The sequence below is a fragment of the Camelus ferus genome, chromosome 18 (genome assembly GCF_009834535.1).
Source record: "Camelus ferus isolate YT-003-E chromosome 18, BCGSAC_Cfer_1.0, whole genome shotgun sequence".
Classification (NCBI taxonomy): domain Eukaryota; kingdom Metazoa; phylum Chordata; class Mammalia; order Artiodactyla; family Camelidae; genus Camelus; species Camelus ferus.
In genome coordinates, this window is record NC_045713.1 from 17,022,038 (window position 1) to 17,043,964 (window position 21,927).

General features: G+C 46.7%; 1 protein-coding gene across 6 annotated transcripts in view; it reads right to left on the reverse strand.

Moving 5' to 3' along the window:
• Positions 1–21,927, reverse strand: part of CALN1 (calneuron 1) — a 367,399-nt gene that overhangs the window by 235,839 nt on the left and 109,633 nt on the right. For 3 of the 6 annotated variants that reach the window (XM_032460335.1, XM_032460334.1, XM_032460333.1), the window contains exons 2-3: positions 17,362–17,434; positions 14,726–14,850 (exon numbers count right to left, since the gene is read on the reverse strand). In XM_032460335.1, coding sequence (XP_032316226.1) covers positions 14,726–14,843 — 118 coding nt within the window. In that variant the 5' untranslated portion in view covers positions 14,844–14,850; positions 17,362–17,434. Of the gene's footprint in view, positions 1–14,725; positions 14,851–17,361; positions 17,521–21,927 lie in introns of those variants that run through there. The other 3 variants (XM_032460337.1, XM_032460336.1, XM_032460332.1) reach the window with 2 other exon arrangements.

A 21,927-nucleotide genomic window follows, 5' to 3' on the forward strand; every position in this document is an offset into this window, starting at 1 on the left:
TGGCAGGCTTTATCACCTCTACGCTTCAAGAAAGACATTCCATCTTGAAGAATTCTTGCCTTAATCCTTGACAAACCGGCCCTTGTCACACGTGGAAGATGAGGAAAGACACTCTCAGCCCTTTAAACCCGGATATTACCCACACCTCCAGTGCCACTGCCTGGGCAATGGATGAGGACGATGAATGACAGAGAAACAGCCTCGTGTCCGTGTGAAATAAACACTCCGTACACATGGATGTCTCTGCCCCAGTCTCCCAACACCCATCCCAACACCATCACCAAAAGGTTGCTGCACTGTAATTCCACACAACCACGATGGCTTGTCAGGGTTCTGCAGAAAGACCCCTGTGGTCTGAGGACTTCCAGAGGGTCTGTGGAGAAGGCTCAAGGTCAAGCCAAGAATCTGGGCTCTCAGCACCCCTGCCCCCTATACACACACACACACACACACACACACACACACACACACACACACACTACCCTGAAAAAGATGAAAAGTTGACCACATTCCAGATCCACAGGTAAGATTTAGTTTTATTCTTTCACTTTAAAACACCCTTCACACTTTCTCATCTGGTTCAATCCATTTTTGAATCGGCTGGGTAGAAGAATGAGAAAAGAAATTTGGAATCTCCCTCTAGTCTCATTCCTTCCCCGCAGCCGGCCCAGCAGCAAACACTGCCAACAGCCCCCACAGAGCACTCTGCTGTGGGCCCAGCATCATGCTACGTGCTCTTCCCACGAGGTGGGAACCCAGTGACCCCATTTTATACATGAGGACATGGAGAGGTACGTTTAAAACTTGCCCGAGGGCACAGAGATAGTAAGTGACAAGTCCAGGATGTGCACCGAGCTCAGGCCCGCACCAGAGTCCCCGGAATTCACCACCACAGGCCGGCGGTCAAGCTCTTTATCCTTGGCCTGATGGTGGCCGGGGGCAGGCCTAATTGCAGGCAGGCGATCTTTGGGGTCACACAGTCCATTTGTAGGTCTATTCTATTAGGCTGAGAAAATAACAGCATGTTTCTAGGATATCCTGCAAAAGAGATTCGTGTGGCCAGGAGCCAGAATGAACTTTGAAAATCTAAGCCAGCTAATGGGTTTTAGGCAAGTTTCTCACTTAAAGAGCTTGAAAGAGAGGGGCACCCTCAATCAATCAAGCAAATTAATTGAGCACAAATAGGTGACCTACTTTTAACGCAATCCTTCTGCTAGAGGATTTTGACTTTTGAGAATACAAAGGATATGATATTCTTCTTCGTCCCAGGGGACGAACCATGGCATACGAAGCACAGTTAAAGGACATGTAGACACTTAGCTGGAGAAGTGGTCCCTCCCAATCCCCCAGTCACCAGTGACCTCCTGTGCTCAATGGACTGGATGGCTGTTGGGCCTTGGGATTTGGTCTTTGGCCCTCTTTCCTTTCTCCATCATTTTAATATAATGAAGAGTCCAAAATCTTTATCTCCAGACTAAATACTCTGGGCCCCAGAATTCAATATTCAAGGCCCCACTGACCCTCTCCAGTGGGATGACCTTTAGTTCTTATCATCTTCTTCTAACTCTGTTCAAACTCTTGTGACCCTGGTCTCAGTGACTGGCATCACCTGCACCTAGTAACCTAGTTAGGTACCCATGCACCTGACTCCGCTTCCTCCTTACCCACCACACATCCACACATCAAGACCTGCCATGGTGGAGACGGTACAACATGGTGGTTAATGTAGGACATGGGCTTTGGCATCAGAGAAGGCTTGAGTCCTAGTCCACCAACTATCTTGACCTGGGGCAAGTAACTTCATCACTCTTACAGTACTTTCCCTCATCTGTATAATGAGGACAATGCCTCCAAGAGTTACTGTAAACATTAAACTGGATAACATAACCATTGCCAAGTACCTGTATTTCTAATGTCCCAGGCCCACTTGTCTCCAACTCACTGCCACTTGCTAAGCTTGGGCTGACACCCTTTCTCCCCTGACTATGAAAATGGGCTCCTGGTGGCGCCCCAGCCTTTAGACCCACCCCACTAAAACCCATTCTCCACACCACAACCAAAACAGTATCTGTATAAAGACAAACAGAACCTCACTAGCATGTATTGAGACACCTTGTCCAGTCTTGCCAAGGAAATCAGAACAGAAGAAAAAATCTTGACATAGTGACAGGTATAAGAGAAGCCCAGTTCACAAGGTGTGGGTTAGCCATTGGTGGTACCCTTTGTTGAACGATTTGAAGAATATGACAAGAGTTACAGAGCTTCTCCCCAGGACAAAAGCACTACTCATAAACACACACACACACACACACACACACACACACACACACACACACACACACAAATAGTCAGAAGCTCCAGGAGATACACAGACCCCAGGTTCAAACTCTTGACTTAGAATGTTCTTCACCCTGGCCTTCAACCACCTCATCGCTCTTCATAAGCCTGTCCCCCAGGCGGATTAATCTAAGGAGGATTCAAACTTTGAAACAGCAGGTTTCTTTATTTGCATATTCCGGGTCCCCAAAATCTGGCAAGAGAATTTAGTAGGCAGCTCAAGGCACTTTTCCCAGAAATAGATGGCACCTCTGAAGGGTTCTTAAAGAAAGTAGCATAAAATCACGATCAATCATGCACTTGAAAGTCTCAGAAGTTTTTTCAGCCTCAGCAGGTGCTGGCTAAGGAACTGCACTTGGTCGTCTGAGAAAAAGCACCCGGGAGGTGTAGGAAACACTGAGTTCTCAGGTGTGTCCCCATGAGTCCCCTTCCCCACTTCCCCCCAACCTGAGCACCAGATGGCAGAGAAACTAAGCCCACAAAGTCCCCTACAAATTGCTTAAGGGCATCAGACCAAGAATCTTAGGACCCATCCTTCCTACGACGCTTCTAGGCAGTGATGTCAAATTGCCACCCAGATGGCTGAGGCGAGTCACGTATCCTGAGGCTCATTTTACTGGAAACCAGCAGAGTGGCACCAGCCTAAGAACAACTCTTACATCCGAGCATGAGAACGGTAGCAAACGCCTTAGGCCAGCATTACTTTAGGTCCTGGGCCATTTGTTTTAGCAGATTTACAGGAGAGAAAAAACAAAAAACAAAAAACAAAAAAAAGACCCTATTTTTCACCATCCATAAAGCTTTAGTGTTACAAACAAACCGTTTAACTGAAGTTGATGTTTATAGTTTGGAAGAAACATTCAAGCAAAAAAAGCCTTGAATTTTAACTGGATTAGGTTAGGGGAACCCTGAGAGAATGAGAAAAAGCCAGCAAAGAGAACACAACGGGAAACAGGACAGAAGCTACACCCAGCAAACCTGATGGGTGGGCTCTCCCAGTTCCAGAAGCCATCACTATTCCAACACAGCCAGTCCAGAGAGGAAGGAACTGAAGGCTTCTTACCAATGTGTTGAACTCCAAGAGCTGACAGTGTCCCCATCTCAAAGGGAGTGGGTTCTGGTCATCTGACCATGCTTTCAGCCTCCCCACCTCCCATCACCACCTCTGCTCCAACCCGTGGAGTAAACACTGTGACATACATTTTAAAATATATATATATGGGCCTGTTCATTCCTGATTCGTGGAAGTGTCACAGTGAGGATCTGGAAGGCTCAGATTTTCAGCCCTTCACAGAAGTTTCCCACGTCTGGTTCTCTCTCTCACAACAACCCAAGGTTTGGCAGCTGGTGTCACTGAGTCCTCTCCCTCCTCTTGGACAACTTAGCCTCTTACCTCCATTCCAGTGAGGACAGGGGCTCTGAAGGGCAAAGTGCCGAGGCTAAGGTTGGGGGAGGGGTACGAAAGGTGTCCCAAGGGGCTTGGACACAGAGAATCGTAATGGGATGTCCAGATTCTTCCACAGTGATAGGTCTTTCTAATTAGGGGCATTCACATCCTGCAGTGAGCCTGTCCTGACAGAACAACTGAACAGAATACTGGCTAGTGTCTTGCTTTTTCCTTGAAAGAGCCAATTTGCCCCAAGGTGGAAGTAATAATCCTTTGTCTGGATGTGTCTTGTCATTACTGTAGTGGTCACCACCATTGTCATCATCCTAACAACAGTAACAGCAGCAACCACCATTACTACTACTCTTATTATTCCTTGGGCACTTACCACCTGCCAAATACACAACAGTAACTCGCTCTGCATATATTACCTCACATCACCCCTCCAATACCTACATCGTCCAGGTCAGAAAACCGAAACTCACGGAGCGCTGAAGCAGGTCATGTGATGCTAAGTGCCATGTGTCAGCAACCGCGTTTCCATAGATGCATCCATGCCATCCATACGTATCACCCCAAGTCCACTCTCATCTTAGAATGAATAATCAGGAACAAACTTCTCTTGTCAGAGGACCCGGCTGTTCATTTACTCAACAAGTATTTCTGCGCAGTCACCGCGCATCTATCCTCTCACTAGGTTTGCTCCCAGGGATGCACGTGGCACGTGTGGGCCCTGCCCTCGTAATGAGACAAACCCAGCAAAGGGTGACGTCCTCCCGGGGGCGTCTGGGGTCTCTGCCATCCGGCCTTCCCTGCTGGCTCCATCCTTTCTGTCCTGCTGAACCTCCTCCTTCCACATTTCAACACAGGACTTTGAAATAGAGTCAATATATATATCAGAAAAAGGACAGGCTTGCAACACTTTGAATTTATAGATCCACCCCTCCAAATCTTCTACAACAATACTTCCTCCTCAAGACTAGTGAGCAGAAGAGTCTTGAAAGTAGCAGTATACATAGGACACTCATTTTGAAGTGGGACAAACAGGTTTAGAGGTTGGGTCACTTGTCTGAGGTCACACGGCTGGCCTGCTGATTCAGTGGGTTTAGGTTCAGCTGTGAGTCACAAAAAGAAACAAGATAGAAGTTGGCTTCTCTCTGTTCCACTCTCCTCAGGTGCCTGGGAGCCTTCCAGCTCACCACTCTGCCACCCAAGGGTGAGACTCCTTCTTCATGGTGACGGTCGATGACATTCCTACTCCAGTAATAAGAAAGAGAGGAAAAGTACACCAAAGTTGCCCGATGTCACTTCTGCTTACATCTCACTGGCCAGAACTTACTAATGTGGCCACAAGGAGGCACTTGTGCGGGCTAAAAGCATCCGGGCAGAGAAGAATGCGCATGGCAATGGGGGAGTGACCCTGACCAGAAAGGCAAGGCCAGAGGGATAAATACAATTGAAAAAGAATATATATATATATGGCCACAAGGAGACTGGGAAATGTAGTCTTTATTCTAGTATCCATTTGTCCAGCTAAAATTTTGCCTACGAAGGAAGAAATGATTTTGGGGAAGAGCTAACCAGCTCTGCTGCAGTAGCATAAGTGGGACAGTCCCCGATCTATGGGACTCCAGAGACCCCACCCTGTCAGATAGGCTTTAATTCCTATTGGACAGCAATGACCATTGGTCCTCTCTTCTTCACCGCAAAAAGAAATTGCTAAGTACGCCTTAGAACTTTCTTTAAAATTTCATTAGCTTTCAATTCAATAGCTAAAGACCATCTCCAAGCTAATGTGTATGGTCTCTGGTGGTTTTAAAATACACCTGCTAATGCGTTGATGTTCATCTCTTCAAAAGATGGAGCGTAATTCCACTTACCTTAAGTGTGGGCTGTATGTAGTGACTCACTCTTAACAAACAGATGTGGCAGAAAAGTGACAGTATGTGACATGTGGAACAAGATCAGAAAATGATCATTCATTCTAAGAAAAGCCAAATCTCATGTCATGAAGTCACTCAAGCAGTCCTATGGAGAGGCCCTCATGGAAGGAACTGAGGCCTCCAGCCAACAGCTCTGTGAGTAAGTTGGATGGATTCCCCAGCCACAGTCAAGCCTTCAGATGATTGCAGTCCCAGCAAATGTTTTGAGTGCAACCTTTTGAAAGACACTGGACCAGACCAGCCATCCATGCCATTCCTGAATTCCTGATCCACAGAAACTGTCAGATAAAAATATTTGTGTTCTGAACCAGTAAGTTTGGGAGTCATTTGTCACACAGCAATACAGCAATATAAGTTTCAATGTAAATTCAGTGCTTTTCTGGTTTGAGAATTTGAGCAAGTAGAAATGACCACCTTGATAGAGAAAATGTGCATTTTAAATGGCTACATCCTAGCTCATCACCCGCTTTTAAATGGTTTGGAGCAGTGTTTCGATGAGCTGCCCCAGATGCCACTGTGAAGAGGAAGGGCCAGTGAGCCATCCCTGCTAGAACACATTGCTAATATCACATCCCTGAGTAGTCCCAGGAAACAGCAGAACCTGCTCTTGGCCAATTACCACCAGGAAAAACAGCTCAGGATCAATGAAGCCAGCATCAAAATGATGAGTTTTGGCAAACTCTCTCCAGTCTCCAGATGGATAATGCTGAACAGTTCTACTCAACAGGTTAACTTATTTACTTATCTGGGAAGCACTGTGGAGCTTAATTACCTCAGTAGGTCCATTTAAGATGCATTTCTGTTGAAAGTGGAAGGTTCCACAGGAAGAATATCAAGGTTATTTCATGATGGAGATGAATTGTTGGTAACTCCTGTTTGGCAACTATCCCAAGTCAAAGGTCATGCTTTAAGATGCAGGTCCTTGAACTTTCATACCAAGATATCACCTCTGCCTGTATCTCAAGCAGGGATCTTGGGAAGGGGAACCAGAAAAGCACATCCTACCGGGGGTACTTAGAATCATCTGGTGGGAAGGCTTTTTAAACTACAATCTGCCCTCATCTTTCTGCATCTGGAGTCTAAGGTCAGCACCTAGTCCTTTGCTGAGAATCACCACCATCAAAAGCCACCATTACTAGGGAAAACAGATTTTCAAAAATCTTCAGAAAGTAGAGGTTGAGAAAAAGTTGAAAGCCACCAACCTCTTTGATATAACAATACAGAATGCTTGTATATTAGGTATTTTTATTATGGACCAAAGGGTTCCCATTTAAAATACAGATGAGAAGACTCTTCTTCCAATAGGACCCTTGAAGACTGTCACTAGAAGACGGTGGCTCCTATTACCTTTTTGCCCCAACCAGCTGGAAGCTTGAAGCTAAATCTAATGCTCATTCGCAGTAAATGTATTAGCTGTAGGGGCTGTCATGTTTTTTTCTTCCTCTTTGTATAGGATTTGTATTTTCTATTTCTATTCTGACAGCAATTTATGTCTCTTCTTTTATCATATGATGTCTCGATCACTTTGGGAAGGAGGCAGCATATGAATTAACAGTGAAGACAACGAAAGTGGCAGGCATGGTACTCAGGTTTCCTTCTCATCCACAGCTATCAGAATGTATTTTCAGAACAAGATGCAGGAAACAAGAAGACTCAGGTAACTGTCCCTTTAAGGAGTGGGCCCTTAGAAGCCGCTACCATCGGAGAAATCCCGCCTTGGCTCTGCTAACAAAGCTTCACAACTCTCCACAAGAGACTTCCCCTCTCAAGGCTCAAAGGCAGGTCAAGCCTCCAGAAGGGACACACTGGGGCCAATAAACGTCCCAGGCAGTAAGGCGGATTCCTAGCTCCGGAGCAGCGCAGTCTATCTGGCACTCCCACTCCCGCTGGATGACGTGGCTCATTGTGTAGGTTTTATCGCCTCCTCTGGAGGAGAGAATTTTGAGCCAACAGCCTTCTCAGATAAGAGTGGAGAGCGTCTCTTCTTGTGACAGTAATGTTTCTGCCTCCTTAAAACCCCACTTGAAAAGCCCGTGGAGGGAAGTATCTCAAAAAAGGCAAGCAGGGTGTGCCTCTGGGATTTCTAAGTCAACCAGCAAAACTAAAAAAGGAAAAATAAAAGTGGGGGGTGGTGGGTAGGGAGAGTCTTCCTTACAAGTAAATACATCATGGACCGGCGAGGCGGGGTGGGAAAGGGCCCCTCGGAGCTCACGGCACAGGAGCCGGCCCCCGACGAGCATGAACTCAAGCCCGTCACCAGGCTTTCCTGGGCTGCACTGCACCTCTGCTTCTCTGTGAGAGACACGCCAGGCTCACGCAGAGCTTTAAAAATATCTCTCCACCCACTGGAAGTTTGATTAATCAGCCAAGTTCTCACCCAGGTGTCACAGTGGTGGCAGTGATGCGTATGCTAGTGACAAGAGGGTGCAGGGAAGGCACCAAGGGTCTTATCTAGCAGAGAGGAAGATTCAGAGCGTAGAACTTAAAAAGAACGAGCTCTGAAATCAGGGTGGCAGTCTGCGGCCCACTCCCAATACGTGCTAGTTATGCGACCTTGGACAAGGGGACTTACCCCTCTCCCTTTCCCACAGCTGCAAAAACAGAGTTATTAATGGACCCCGCATCAGAGGATTATTGAAAAGATTAAATGAGTTAATTCACATCACGCACTTGGATCAGTTCCTCGCACGTAGTAAGCACTCAGTAAACTTCAGCTGTGATGATGATGATGACAATTGACAATGTCGAAACTGAACAGAAGGACAGGTGTTTGCCAGGTAGAGAGACCGTTCCTGAAAGAAGCAGCTGAAACAAAGGCAGAGCAGCAGGAGAGATGGAGAGGCAGCGGGAAACCACCTGAAAGGCAAGCGAGGAGTCAAGGCAAAGGGAAAGGAAGGGGCCCAGCCACCCAGGGCTTCGGATGCTTTGTCACAGACATTCGCTGTCGCCAACACAGCTACAGGCTGTGGAGAGTCACTTCAGAATTAGAAGCAGAAGTGAAGTATTAAAGGGTAATGTGCTATGATGGTTGAAAATTACTTTTAACTGGTTCAGGTAAAAAAGTAAAATAAAATGATTGATAATCAACTTGTGCTACGACAAAGTCATTGGTACAGAAACAACCCTCCCACCACATACAACCATAAACCTGAACAAAATAGACAAAGCAAGTGTTTTCAGGCAATGAGCGGGAGGCGGCACAAGGCTGCATCTGCAGGGCGAGAGGAAAGTCACACGGCGAGCCCCCTGCTCACCCTGGGGGACAGTTTCCCACCCACAGTTCTTTCTTTGGGGTAGCTGAAGGGGCTAGGGTCTGCGGAGGCAGGCAGCAGAGAGGGGCCCTCAGAAGCCTGTGTGTGGGTTCCCTATGAATGCTCGGCTGAAGGCTGGGGAACCCACGTGCAAGTTGAGACTCGACCAGACTCAACAGGAAGCAGTGGCTACGAGGCTGAGAACAGAAGGCAGACACCAGAACTGAAGCATCCTTAGGAGACGTCTGAAAAATCCTCCTTAATACCCCAGCATCCAGCTGAGACCCTAGAAGGACCACATCCTAAGAGAAAAGAACACACTCCAAAGGTCTCTGTTAGACCCACCTAAACAAAACCTAAAATCAAGCCCTAACAAGACCCACAGGGAAGACAGAGTGTGGAGGCTGAGTCCCTGTCAGGTTAGAGGGGCTTGGGAGCCATCCTGGCATTTCCACAGATCTACCCCAGCATAAAATAAAACATAAAGTCAAACCTACAGAAGCTTAAGGTGGTCAGCTCTAACTGAACTACCTATTAGAGGGACCTTCAAGATCCCACCCCCGCCCAGCAACGTGGACTGAATGAATGTCTTCTAGAAACTGGACCCTCCAGCTGGGGCTGAAAAGGGGAAAATGATCTCAGGTCTGGAATAAAGTAAAGATAGAATGAAGAAGGCTAAAGACGCTCTACAAACCTTGTCTGCTGACAGATACTGGGCCTCCAAAGAACTTTAACTGTTGAGTCACAAAGCAGAACAGGTAAAAGCAAAGGGGACCATATGAAAACATCTTCTAATGTGCAATAAAGAAAGCACATCAGCTGCAAGACTTGGAGAAAAAGATTTTTGGAATAAAAAGATCTCTAAATTTGTGCCACGAAACAGAAGAGATTTTCATCATCGGTGTACAAGTTGTTCTCAATAACACAAAAAGTTGGACGCTATTCTTAAAATGTGGCCCCAGGAAAGAGAGGAAGGGGTTGCCATGAGGAGAACATATCCTAAGACCACAACAGCAACACACAAGGCTGTGTCCTAAGAGCTGCAAACTTGAATACCCATTGAGAACAGAACGGATAAATAAATTAAGGTCTTTATACACGAAGAAACACTGTTTACTGATGAAAATGAATGAACGTCAACGACCCTCAAGAACACGGTCGAGTCTTTCACATGTAATGTTGAAGAAAAGAGGGTGGACGCCAAAGAATAAATATACTATGGTCCCATTGAGATGAAAGGACAACACAAACACAACTAAACAATGGTGGCGAAGTCAGGGCCGTGGTGTCTTGGAGTCAGAGGTACCGGGAAGGACCTCGGGGACTTCGGGTTGCTGGTGCTGCCTTGTCCCTAACCTGGGTGGTGGCTGCATGAGTGTTCACGTTCATTAACAACCGAGCTGAACACTAACACTCTTCTGTATCATCCTCTGACCGAATAGTTAAGGGGGAGCTATTGAAATAAAATCAAGCTACAAAGAAACTGAAACTTTGATCCATAGTGAAAATATGCTCTACAGGCAATAATAAAAAAAAAATTTTGTTTTGTCTGTTGAGTCTTGATTACCAGGGTTGGAAGAGAGGGGTGGGACAAATTAAGAGTATGAGATTCGCAGATGATGACTATATATATAAAATAGATAAACAAGGTCCTACTGTATAACACAGAAAAGTACATTCAATATCTTGCAATAACCTATAATAGAAAAGAATGTGAAAAAGAATATATATTTGTATCACTGAATCACTATGCTGTACACCAGAAACTAACACAACATTGTAAATCAACTATACTTTAATTTGAAAAAAAAGATATTTACAAAACATTCCTGAAACCCATTCCTCTCAAAAATAAAACAATAAAAGTAATCCTAAGTTTTTTTTAATTATGCAAACAACTAAATGATGTGGTAGCCAGATGACATAGAAGTGCAAAAAAAAAGGGAAAACCGATGTGAAAAGAGGCATGTTTTATGGAAAACAAGGAATGAAGATCTAGCATGAGAAAGGTGGGCATTCCTGAAACACAGAAATAACAACCATCCAAGATGTGAGAGCAAACTAACTTGGACTCAAAGGAGGACCCAAGTCATTGATCTAAGAGCCTGACACTGCTACTGGCAAAAAAGAACACGAAACACCCACACTCAGACATGTCCCAATGGCCACCAGGCAGCCGCGAGGGGAGCAGACCCCAACACCACAGCTGCAACAGCAGAGGGCAGGCTGGCGTATATCCTAATGGCCCCAAACTGGAAACAACCCCAAAATCCATCCTGAATAGAATGGAAATAGAAATTGAGATATATTTATATACAATGGAACACCATACATTACTGAAAATCACTGAACTTCAGACAGAGGCAAGTTTAGTTTAAGACAGCCTCACAAGATTGTTCAAGAAATAGCACCGAAAAAATTGTCTTTTAAAAAATTATAATTCATGTGTCTAATAAAATTCCACATGAGACACTCTAAATTTGCAAGATACTGCTAATGAATTTTTTATGTGCAGAAACTCCCTGGGTAGCCTGCAAACTCCTTGGGAACAGGCAATGAATATTATACTTATTTGAATTCCTCCTCCACCCGGAAAGCATTTGGGTAAACATTTCTGTAACGAACAGATGAATAGAAATGAATATATACGAATGAACATGAATGAATGAATGAATGAATGAATGACGATCTCAACCAATTCATCATTGCTGAGTTTATTCATTGGGTGATTTCCAACTCCAAGTTGACTGCGTCAACTTGACGCAGCTTTGCATTATTTTCCCCTGAGCTTTGTATAAAGAGAAGAAATAGAAACTTCCCCGGGTGAGTGGCAGCTGGAGATGGACTGCATGGGGAGGGGCTTTGTTCTCAGAGGGTCACCACTCATGGACTGGATGCCTTTGACCCTTGCGCTGAAGGAAAAGGGCATCCGTCCCTGGGGACAAACACTAACCAGGTGGGGAAACCGGCCCCGTGATGATTCATAAGCAGGAGGCTGCAGCTTTTGCGGGGCAGGGACAGTAACACCTGCTCCCACGATGGCTGGACTAAAGGATGCTTCATTGCCCACCAGTGTCCATCAGCTCCCTGTGCAACGCTGCCAGTCCTCTGAGGATGAGTAAGTGGCCCCAGAGTGTAGGACTTTAGGGATCGGCTGACAGGAGGCAGCTCGAGGAGCACGGGAAACAGGCACAGGCTGGGGAACTTTGGCTTCCCCGAGAACCACCCTGCAGTGTTTGAACTGATGCAGACCAGCTGGTTTTCAGACCCTGCCCACCTGCTCCACACTCAGAACACAGCTGCTCAGCCCTGCCCGGCGCCCCAAGATGCTCGTAACAAAGCCTGAGCAATCACGACTCAGGGTTCACCGTGGCTAAATAAATAAATAAATAAATAAATAAATAAACAAACAAATAGAATGAATCTTCCATCAGGAAATAAATGGCCCCTCTCCAGGCTGAGAGCCTTGATTACCCTCCTGAAGGACAAACACAGCATTGTCACCAGCCGGCCTCAGGCCATAGGGTCTAGCTCCCCTCAGCCAGGGGCCCCGCCCCGCCCCGCCCCACCAGGACTTCCACCTAACCCTGCCCACCCGGGCCTGCAGGGCTGGGAGACTCACTCCCCGCTGGTCTTCCCTGCTGAGAAGGCGCCTTTCCGCCCCACTCAAACGCCTGTGCCCGGGTGAAACTCGGGATCAGCGCTCTGCTGCTCACCCAAGAACACAAGGGCCCGGCGGCCAGCCGGCATCCGAGTGGAGAAGGGCCAAAATCCAGCCAGCAGATCCCTTGAAAAGTCTCATTCCCTGGGGTGGCCCGGATTTCACAAAGGAAAAAAGTCATGGCACTGAGAAGTCGCAGAGAAGTCACCCCTTGATTGTTCATGGCCAAGTTGGGAAGAAGGAGGAAGAGAAGGGGAAAGCCAGGGCAGGAGAGAGCCGCAGACGATTTCCAAACTCCACTGGGTTAGTGTTCGCAGCCTCTTCAAGAGGTCCCCGAGACACACAGATTTCTCCCAGTCCCTCCTGCTAACTGAGGGCTAAACCAGGGGTGCCTACTCAAAGGAACAGTGAAACCCCCTAAATCAAAGCACCACCGCCCTGCTCTCCACCGGGAGTGGACGCCCCGCCCACCCAGGACGCAGGAAAGCCTGGGTCTCGCCCCACCTGCCGAACACACCCAGCCCGGCCTCGGCCTTCGTTGTGGCCGCCGGGATGGGCTCACTTCAGAGGCAGTCAGGGCTCTATGTTCTGCTTCCGTGTCCTTGTCCAAGTGGCCTTTGGCCAGTCGATGGCCAGCAGATCCAAGGGTCCCGCTCTCCTCCCGGGCCTCCAGTCTGTCCAGGCCGTGGTGAGCAGCTCCTGAGCCTAAGGAACCTGGCTCCGCCCACACCACGCCCCTTCCTCTCACACCCTCCAGCCTCTCTTCTGGCGCAGCCCACCAGCCTCCGGGCCTCACTGCAGCATCATGTAGCTAAGCAAGCCTCTACGGGTAGATGTCGGGCTCGCCGCGGGTCGGCTCCAGAGCACTGCCGTAAAGCGGGTATCGCAACAAAGCAAATTCCAAACAATGTTTTAGTTTCCCGGGGTGTAGAAAAGTTCTGTTTACACTACCTTGTGGCCTATCAAGTGTGCAACAGCATTATATCTAAACAAACAGGTACATGCCTTCATTTAAAAGTATTTTATTGCTAGAAGGTGCTAACCATCACCTGACAATGCAGTGTTGCCACAAACCTTCAATTTGTACCAACTGCAGTATCTGCGCAGTGCGGGAAAGGGGGGAAGAATGAAACGCGGTCCCCCCCGCAGAGAGGCAAGCGGACAGCTCAGGCCCGTCCTTCGGCTGCCTCAGCTCCGGCCGACCACGAAGCAAGTCTGTCTTCCCTGGCCCAGAGCGGAATCTCCCTACCTTGCCTTGTAAGACGTGTGCACGGAGAAAAGCACACTGGTTCGGACCATTACACTTCAAAGCAGAGATGTGGGCCATCTGGGGTAATTTTAACTTCCCTATTTTAGAAAGTAAAATTAAACTTCTTGTTTTGAAACAGTGTTACCGGGAACACAGCATTCCAAAACAAGAAGGAAAACCGATCTGGCTTGGCCTCAGCAGATGCAGTACCTAGGCAAACATCTGGCTGAATCTAACTAATTTTCTATTCTTAAAAAACAAAACAAAACAAACAAACAAAAAAACTTCTTCCTTGTTTTACTGTTTTTGAATCAAGGGCCTGACTTCCCCCAGATACAAAGCAGCACTGTCCCAGGATGAATTCAGCAGTCCTGTCCCCAGGATTGTTCCTATCCCTAACCCAGGGCTACACTGTGTTATGAAGGCACAGAGTCCATCAAAATAATTGCTGGCCATTCCCACCTAGACACAGCTTCCAGATGATTCGGATCTGGGCAGGATTCAGAGCACCATGGCCACAAGTCAAGAGACAGCATTAGCACGGCTTCAACCTTCCCCGCAGCTGAGCCCTATCGTGAATGACAATCTGAGAACAGGGCCAGCCTGGCGATAAAGATTCCATAAACTGGAAAATACATCTGGGGACTGGAAGGCTACCTCCCCAGTCAGTATCCAAAGGAACTGAAATATATTCCCCATAGAGTTTTCAGGCTATCAGGTCCATCCCACACAAAGAGGCCAGTTAGGCAGAAGTGATCTCTGAACTCTTGCCTGCCTCATCACGGTTGGACTTGGCCACAGCCGGCGGCCAGAGCCTGGCGCTTTCACTCTGGAGGCACAACAGCCACACATGCCTCCCCTGGGTGGCTCGCCCCCGACCCGGGGCAGGCTTCTTACCGTCCAGCTCCTCCACGGAGATGTTAGCAAGCTGCTCGCTGTCGCTGCCAGCGGACAGGGACCGGTTGAGGTAATTCCCCTTGTACAACAGGCCGGCGGTCACGTGGTGGAAAGGCATCTTCTCCCTGCTCACGATAGACGGGGGGCGGGGGAGAGAAAGACATCACCATTCATTCCTCCTTTCCTTCCTTGAAGGACCACCCTGGTGTTCAGGCGGCCAGCGTTATTTTTGAAATAACAGTCTAACATTTCTAGAGGGCCAGTGGGAGAATTTCAGGGTCCCCATGGCTGGAAGGATTCCCAAATGATCTCAAGCTCTATCCCTTCCCTCACTGGACGTCTGACGTCATTTTCCTCCTTTCATGATGAAGTGGAGCCACATCGTCCTTGCAGGCTGTGGGGTACCACAACATCATCCCACTGTCTCTCCACACAAACAGGAATATTCCTTGCTCCTTTCCCTGGCCTGAGAAACCCTTTATCAGTCCTCCTAAGAAAGGATCGTGCACCCCAGAAACGTTAAGCTACCCGGGGACTGGATGTCTTAGCCATGACCGTGTGGAAATCCAAGTGCTTCACGCTTCCCAGGTAAAGCAGGTGTTCCACTTAAACTGTGCTCAAAGCAGGTCGGAAATGCCAGGCTCTGCGTAAACACGGACAACGGTCTGCACCTCTGAGACGCAGCCCCTGTGCCCGTTTGCACGGGTGGCTGGTGGGCACAGCCCTCTGAGACGCCCATCACTCCTGCCCTGCTGTCAAGGTAGAGCAGCATCTCAAGGTGGTCCAGAATGAAGCCACCTCCGGTACCCTCACAGGACATTAAAGCATCCCCTTAAGAGCAGACTAACAAACCCTCCAAGCTCCTCCACCCAGAGCGCCACCCCTGGGGCGCTCTGTGCAAGGTCAGAGGGAGGGAGGAGAGGTGGTTAAAAGAGGCCAAGTTAGAAAGGTGGCATCTCCCTATAGCGGAGAGCAAGGCTCTGTCACAGTGAGTGAGCCACGGGGCATGTCCGCTTTTGCTTCCCCATCTGCAAAGGGGGCTCAGAGGACTGATAAGCCTCTGAGCAGAATTAGGGAACCGGCAGGAAGTATGAGGAGTCAATTCTAGGGTGCGGGTAGAAAACACCTGTCTAACAGCACCAGGAAGATGAACTGGGCAGCCCGGAAGGGGTAATCTCCCCGTCACTGGGCGGCATTCAAGCAGAGGCTGGGGGCTTCCCTGCCAGGGGCTCTGTGGGAGAGAAGTGGCCCCCACGCTCTCCCCCCACACACCTGTCATTCTCCACGTGAGTCACCTGTACAGTCCCTTTGGGGCCTCAGGTTGGCATCTGTGCGTTAAGCTGGGGTGGGAGCGGCCCCTCTGGGCACTGCTGAGTAACAAGGTGTAAATTACAGGAAGAGACAGCTGACAGAAGGCCAGTCTCCGGGGATGACTGTTCAGGGCTTCGAGGCACCCGAACCTCGCCGTCCCTCAAACCACACTCATGACAGCAACTGTCCGTGATGACGGATGTTAGAACTGGCAGGCGCCAGGGGACAGGGGGCCCTGTCTTCTTTCCCTGAGACACCACTGAGTGCCAGGCATGGCAGGACACCCCCTCCTCTCCCTTCCTCCTGTCTAGAGCACACCCCAGCACACCCCTGTTGGGCTGAGAGTCGATGAGTAGAGATCAACCCATGAGACTCCTAAGACTTACAGGGGTTGACCAAGAGCAGGAGGCTGGCTAGTGAAAGAATCTGAAAGAACCCGTCCTCAGACACAAGCCTCCTACGTGCTCTTCAGACTAAGAGCCTCAGCTCAGCATCAGGCGTTTCCACCCGGATGTCAAACTCCCGTTTCCAACTCATGATGTCTAAAAACGAATTAATTATCTTCCTGAAAAATAGGCCACACTTCCTGATTTCTCTATTTCTATCAAAGGTACTTTTCTCTCATCATAACAACTGGGACAACTCTCACAAATGTTCTGGGCTCCAAAACAGTAAAACGGACACGTGGCAGAGGCGAGAGCCAGCCGCCAGCCTCCAACCTGCTCTGAACTCTTTCCACAGCCAACAAAACGTACATACATCCACCGGCCGATCGCAGGTGACAGGCTGTAGTTGCAAAGTACGCGTGCGTTTGCCAATTGTCAGGGGTCCATCTTCAGCTAATTGTAAGTCCAACTTTGCCCCTCCCGGTCAAATCTCTCCTTACACATAAATAGAATGCAAGAGTCATTCTTTGAAAGAAGACTTCAACTACCATCTCCTCTTTTCTACAAGTTAATTTTCAGACCAAACAGGTTTAAAGGCAAGAATTAGTCTCATGAGCTGGGATCACTCTCCCTGTCCTAAAGCCAATCCTGATTCAGGGGGCCATGTGCTACCATGGTCATTGCACCCCGGACTGATTCCCATGGTCCAGGGGATGAGAAGTGAACATTGGCTGACACTTCCTGTGCGGTTTCAGCTTCCCCCTCAGCACTGGCCCCAGGACCCGGTCTCAGTCTCACCAGCTGTTATTTTAACCATTGTTTCAATCCTTCGTAAACATGGGAAAACACCCACACTGATCTCTACTTGTGCCACCTGGAGGGAGGCCCCACTCAGGTCAGTCTAGGCGTGAAAGCATTTCTTCCCACGCCACCACTCACCCCTCTAGTTTCTCAGCATCTTGTAAGTATCTTCTTGTGATCACCTTTTACTCGGTTGTCTGAAGCTCTGGACCTGCCACACACATTTTCACAGCCGCAGTTACAAGGTTATACTCAAACACGTATGTCCAAGCCACTCCCGCCCTTGTTCTGCCACCAAAGAAAAACATTTGAGTACTTTGCAGAGAAAACTGGTCACAACCGAGTCCCACTTGATATGTCAACATAATTTGCTTCTGGAAAAAGCAGCTTACAAAATTAGGTACACATTCAGTTTATTCACCCAACATGCTGAAACTCTAGTGGGAAAGAAAACATGCGCAGTTGAACCACCCATGTAGATAAATAAAGTCATGTTCAAGAAAAGGAAGAACATTATCCCAAGTTAGCTAAAAACAGCTGCTGCAATTAAGGACTAAATTTCACTCCGCCACCTGGGGAAACCCAAGCTTTAAGATTCTCTCTTTGGCTGAGGAAGGGAAATGTACAAGTTCATCAGCAAAGACAAACATGGGTCCCTATATGGAGGGCAATGAATAAAAATAGACATTAAATATTTTCAACAGCAATTTCACTCATTGAGAAATATTAGTTACATGACTGCTTATCATGTGAACAATTGTTCTGTATTTACTGTAAGGTGGTATAGTTTCATGACTAAGAATCAGGGATTTCTGGTCAAAAGTAGTGTTAAATTCTTTTTTCAAATTGAAGTATAGTCAATTTACAATATTGTGTTAATTTTAGAGTACAGCATAGTGATTCATTTACACAATACATATATATTCCTTTTCATATTCTTTTTCATTATAGGCCATTATAGATCTGAATATAGACCTCTGTGCTACACAGTAGGACCTTGCTGTTTATCTATTTTATATATAGTAGTTTGTATCTCAAATCCCAAACTCCCAATTTATCTCTCCTACACACTTTCCCTCTGGTAACCATAAGTTTGTTTTCTATGTCTGTGAGTCTGTCTCTGTTTTGTAAATAAGTTCATTCAAATTTAAATCCTAGCTTTGCCTTTATTAGACATGTAAGTTAATTAACCAACCCCATTTTGATACATACTGAATAGTGTTTTTGTAAATATGAACTAAGGTATGGAAAGCACTGGACTTCGCAGCAGGCACGTTCTCAATAAATACCATGGGGAATTATTTGCTAAGGGTTCCATGAAGCAGGATGCAGGGCAAAAGAAGGCTATGATGTATTTATTAGGCTGAAGGTAAAACACACTGCAGTGTTTCGAAGGAGGGTCAGGAAGGACCTAGCAGAGGGTGAGCTTCAGAGAGGAGCTGGCTGGCACCACACACCACGGGGCTGAAGGATCCCGTGTGTGACAGCAGACCACCGGGGGCCCCTGCGCTAAGCGGGGTCAGCAAGCAGCTGACTGTATCAGGAAGAGGGGGCTATTTGAATGAAATGCACCAGAGCTGAAAAAGAGTCTATTTCCTGGGCACTAGGGAGGCTGACTCTGTGGTCACATCAAGGACAAGGTGTCGGGAGGTTAGAAACAAGATGGGTGGGTTCCTGTTTTCCAGATCGAGGAACTGGTTCACCTCTTGGCGGAGTGATAAACCAAAAAAAAAAAAAAAAGCCCCGCTCATCTTGGCTTGAGATGATGCCTTTGAGAAATGGTTAATTTGGGGTCAACCTGACTGGGACACAGGGCGCTCAGATATCTGGTTAAACATTATTCTAGGTGTGTCTGTGAGGGTTTCGGGATGAGATTAATCTTTTTTTTTTTTAATTGAAGTACAGTCAGTTACAATGTGTCAATCTCTGGTGTACAGCACTATGTCCCAGTCATGCATATACATACATATATTCGTTTCAAAGGTTTACAAATGTTAGCCACTGTATATAAAAATAGATTTTTAAAAAGAGAGATTAATCTTTAAATCGGTAGACTGAGTAAAGGAGATGGCCCTCCCCCAGGTAGGTGGGCCTCACCCCATCTGTTAGAGGCCTCAACAGAACAAAAAGGCAAAGTAAGGGAAAAATCTGTTCTTTCTGCCTGACTGATTGAGCTGGAACATGTGTCTTCTCCTGCCTTTGGACTTGGACTCAGCCTGAAGCTGACACCCACAGCTCTCCTGGGTCTCCAGCTCACCAACTGTAGACTGGGAATTCTCAGCCTCCAAAACCATATTAGCCAATTCCTTATGATAAATCTCTTTATATATACTTATGTGTGTATGTGTATATACACACATAAATATGTATATATACACACATATATATATGTATCTTATGCTTCTCTGGAGAACCCAGACGAATACACCTTCCATTTTTCTTCTCTGTAGCACCAAAGAAAGACCCAGGCACATTGCTGCAGGCTGATATTATTGTTCTAGGCAAAGAGAACATCAAAACATAATTCTGCAGGGTCTCTTACGCGCAGCACTCAAGAGTGTGGTGTGGGGACCACTGCCAGTTGAATACTGTTTGCTGCTGGTTTGCAACGAGATAAGGACAGGAATTGAAAGAAAGCATTGAAATTTTTATAGCAATTTGTAGCATTGTCCCAACACCTAAGCATGTGACTGGTTGACTTGGTTTTGTTTTGTTTTTTTTTGTATATCTTTGCTTTTTTATTTTATTTTTCCCAGTAATTCATTCTTTCTATATTTTACAGAAATCAGTCTGCTAAGGACTGGAGCTTTCAACAAAAAAGCAAAAAACTAGTCTTTCCCCACAAATAGTTCAGCTTGAGAAGCACTTCTCTCTAAAGTACTTTATTTAAGTTGCCTCGATTTCTGCTAATGGACCACAGCATGAGAGGAAGAAAGACTTCTAGAGAAATGCATTTTAACTTGCCTCTGAAGTTTTTCAAAGATGTTACTTAAGATTTTTAAGTCTTAGATGGACTTCCGAAAGGAGATGCAACAGACACAGAAAACAAACTTACAGTTTTCAAAGGGGAACGGGGATGGGAGGGATAAATGAAGAGTTTGGAATTAATATGATACACAGCACTATATATAACATAGTTAAGCATCACGGATTTACTGTAGAGCACAGGGAATTATAGCCAGTATCTTGTAATAATCTATAATGGAAAAGCTGTACACCTGAAACTAACATAATATTGTGAATCAGCTATGGTTAAATAAATAAATATTTTTTAATCCAAAAAAACCCCTCTATATACAATACGTCATTCAAACAGAATTACTATACCACATTGAAAAGTCTAGTGCTAAAAAGCACTTAAAAGTCTTCGAAGCATTTAAATGTCATAAACATTTCCAATACATGTGGAAATGAAAACCCCCTAGTATCCCTTGTTTCTAATTAAGGAAAAAAAAAAAAAGAAAAAGAAAGAAAGTAGGTGCAAGACATCAGCAGGAGTTCAGGCTCTCCGCAAAGTGCCTGGAGTGTGGATGGAAACTACTGCAGGGGTTCCGGTCCTCCAATTACCAGACATACAAGAGGCAATGCTGACCCTGCATTCTAGATGTTAAAGCACCTACCCAACCCTGATAGGGCCTTTGCCAAACTCCCCTAGAAACATCCATGACGGCACACAAAGATAATCATATCCCAACAGCACGAGTGCCAGGGTGTGGAAGAAGCTTCCATTAAGTCAGCACAGTTAGGACTAAATGGAAAAGAACCACTGGCATACCCACTTTGAACTCAGAGACTAAATAATGGAGTCAAATAGTAAAGGGTAAGAAGAGATTTTTATCTACTGAAATCTCTTCTATTTCTGGGACTCAGGAAATACCAACCACGACAGCAATCATTCTTCTGATTATGTTGGGTTTGCTTTTTGTAAGCAGCCAAGGTCAAAAACCCACTGACCTTCACGCCACTGAGAAGCAACAGTCCCCTTCCTCTAGCTCCTCGGGGATCCCACCTCCCAGTCTGCAGCATGGCTAGGAATGGAAGAGGCTGAGGCAAGCATGAGCCCGACAGGTGAAGATGGGACACTCGGTGCTGGGATGAGTGTCAGTGAGGACAATGACCTATGGGGATGATGGGTTTCCGTGTGTTGCTTTTGATTAAGGAAGAACAGCAGAAGACCTCAGATACCCCAGGAATGTATGTCTCCTCCCCAGAGTCCAAGAGTTAAGTTATGGGGACAAGAAGACCCCATCTTACTCCAGCAAAGATGCACTAGATGGATGCCAGCTAAGCGCTTGGCTAAGCACTTAAAAAACAATTGTGTTCCCTTGTAAAGATCCTGCAGGGGCAGGCCAGTTGGCAAGGAGGGTTTGGACAGAGCTCAAATCAGACAGGAATGAGTAAGCAGAAAACACCAACGTGAGGATCTATATAAAAGTTCTGCATCATCAGAGGAGGGAGCATTTTCAAGACGATGAAGCACAAAAAGCAGATTGTCAACAATAATACAAGAAAGAAGACAATTCTACGATGTTTCTGGTTACGTCCTTTAAAATAAGAAAGTGGGGTATCTATGAAATAAGAATGCAAAATCATAAGGAAAGCTCAGATTATAGCGAGGTGATATCAAGTCAGAAAGAAAAGACAGCTTGCTGAGAGGCAAGCTGATTTGGAAAAGGTGCAGGTCTTTGCAAAGCAAAGGAGAAA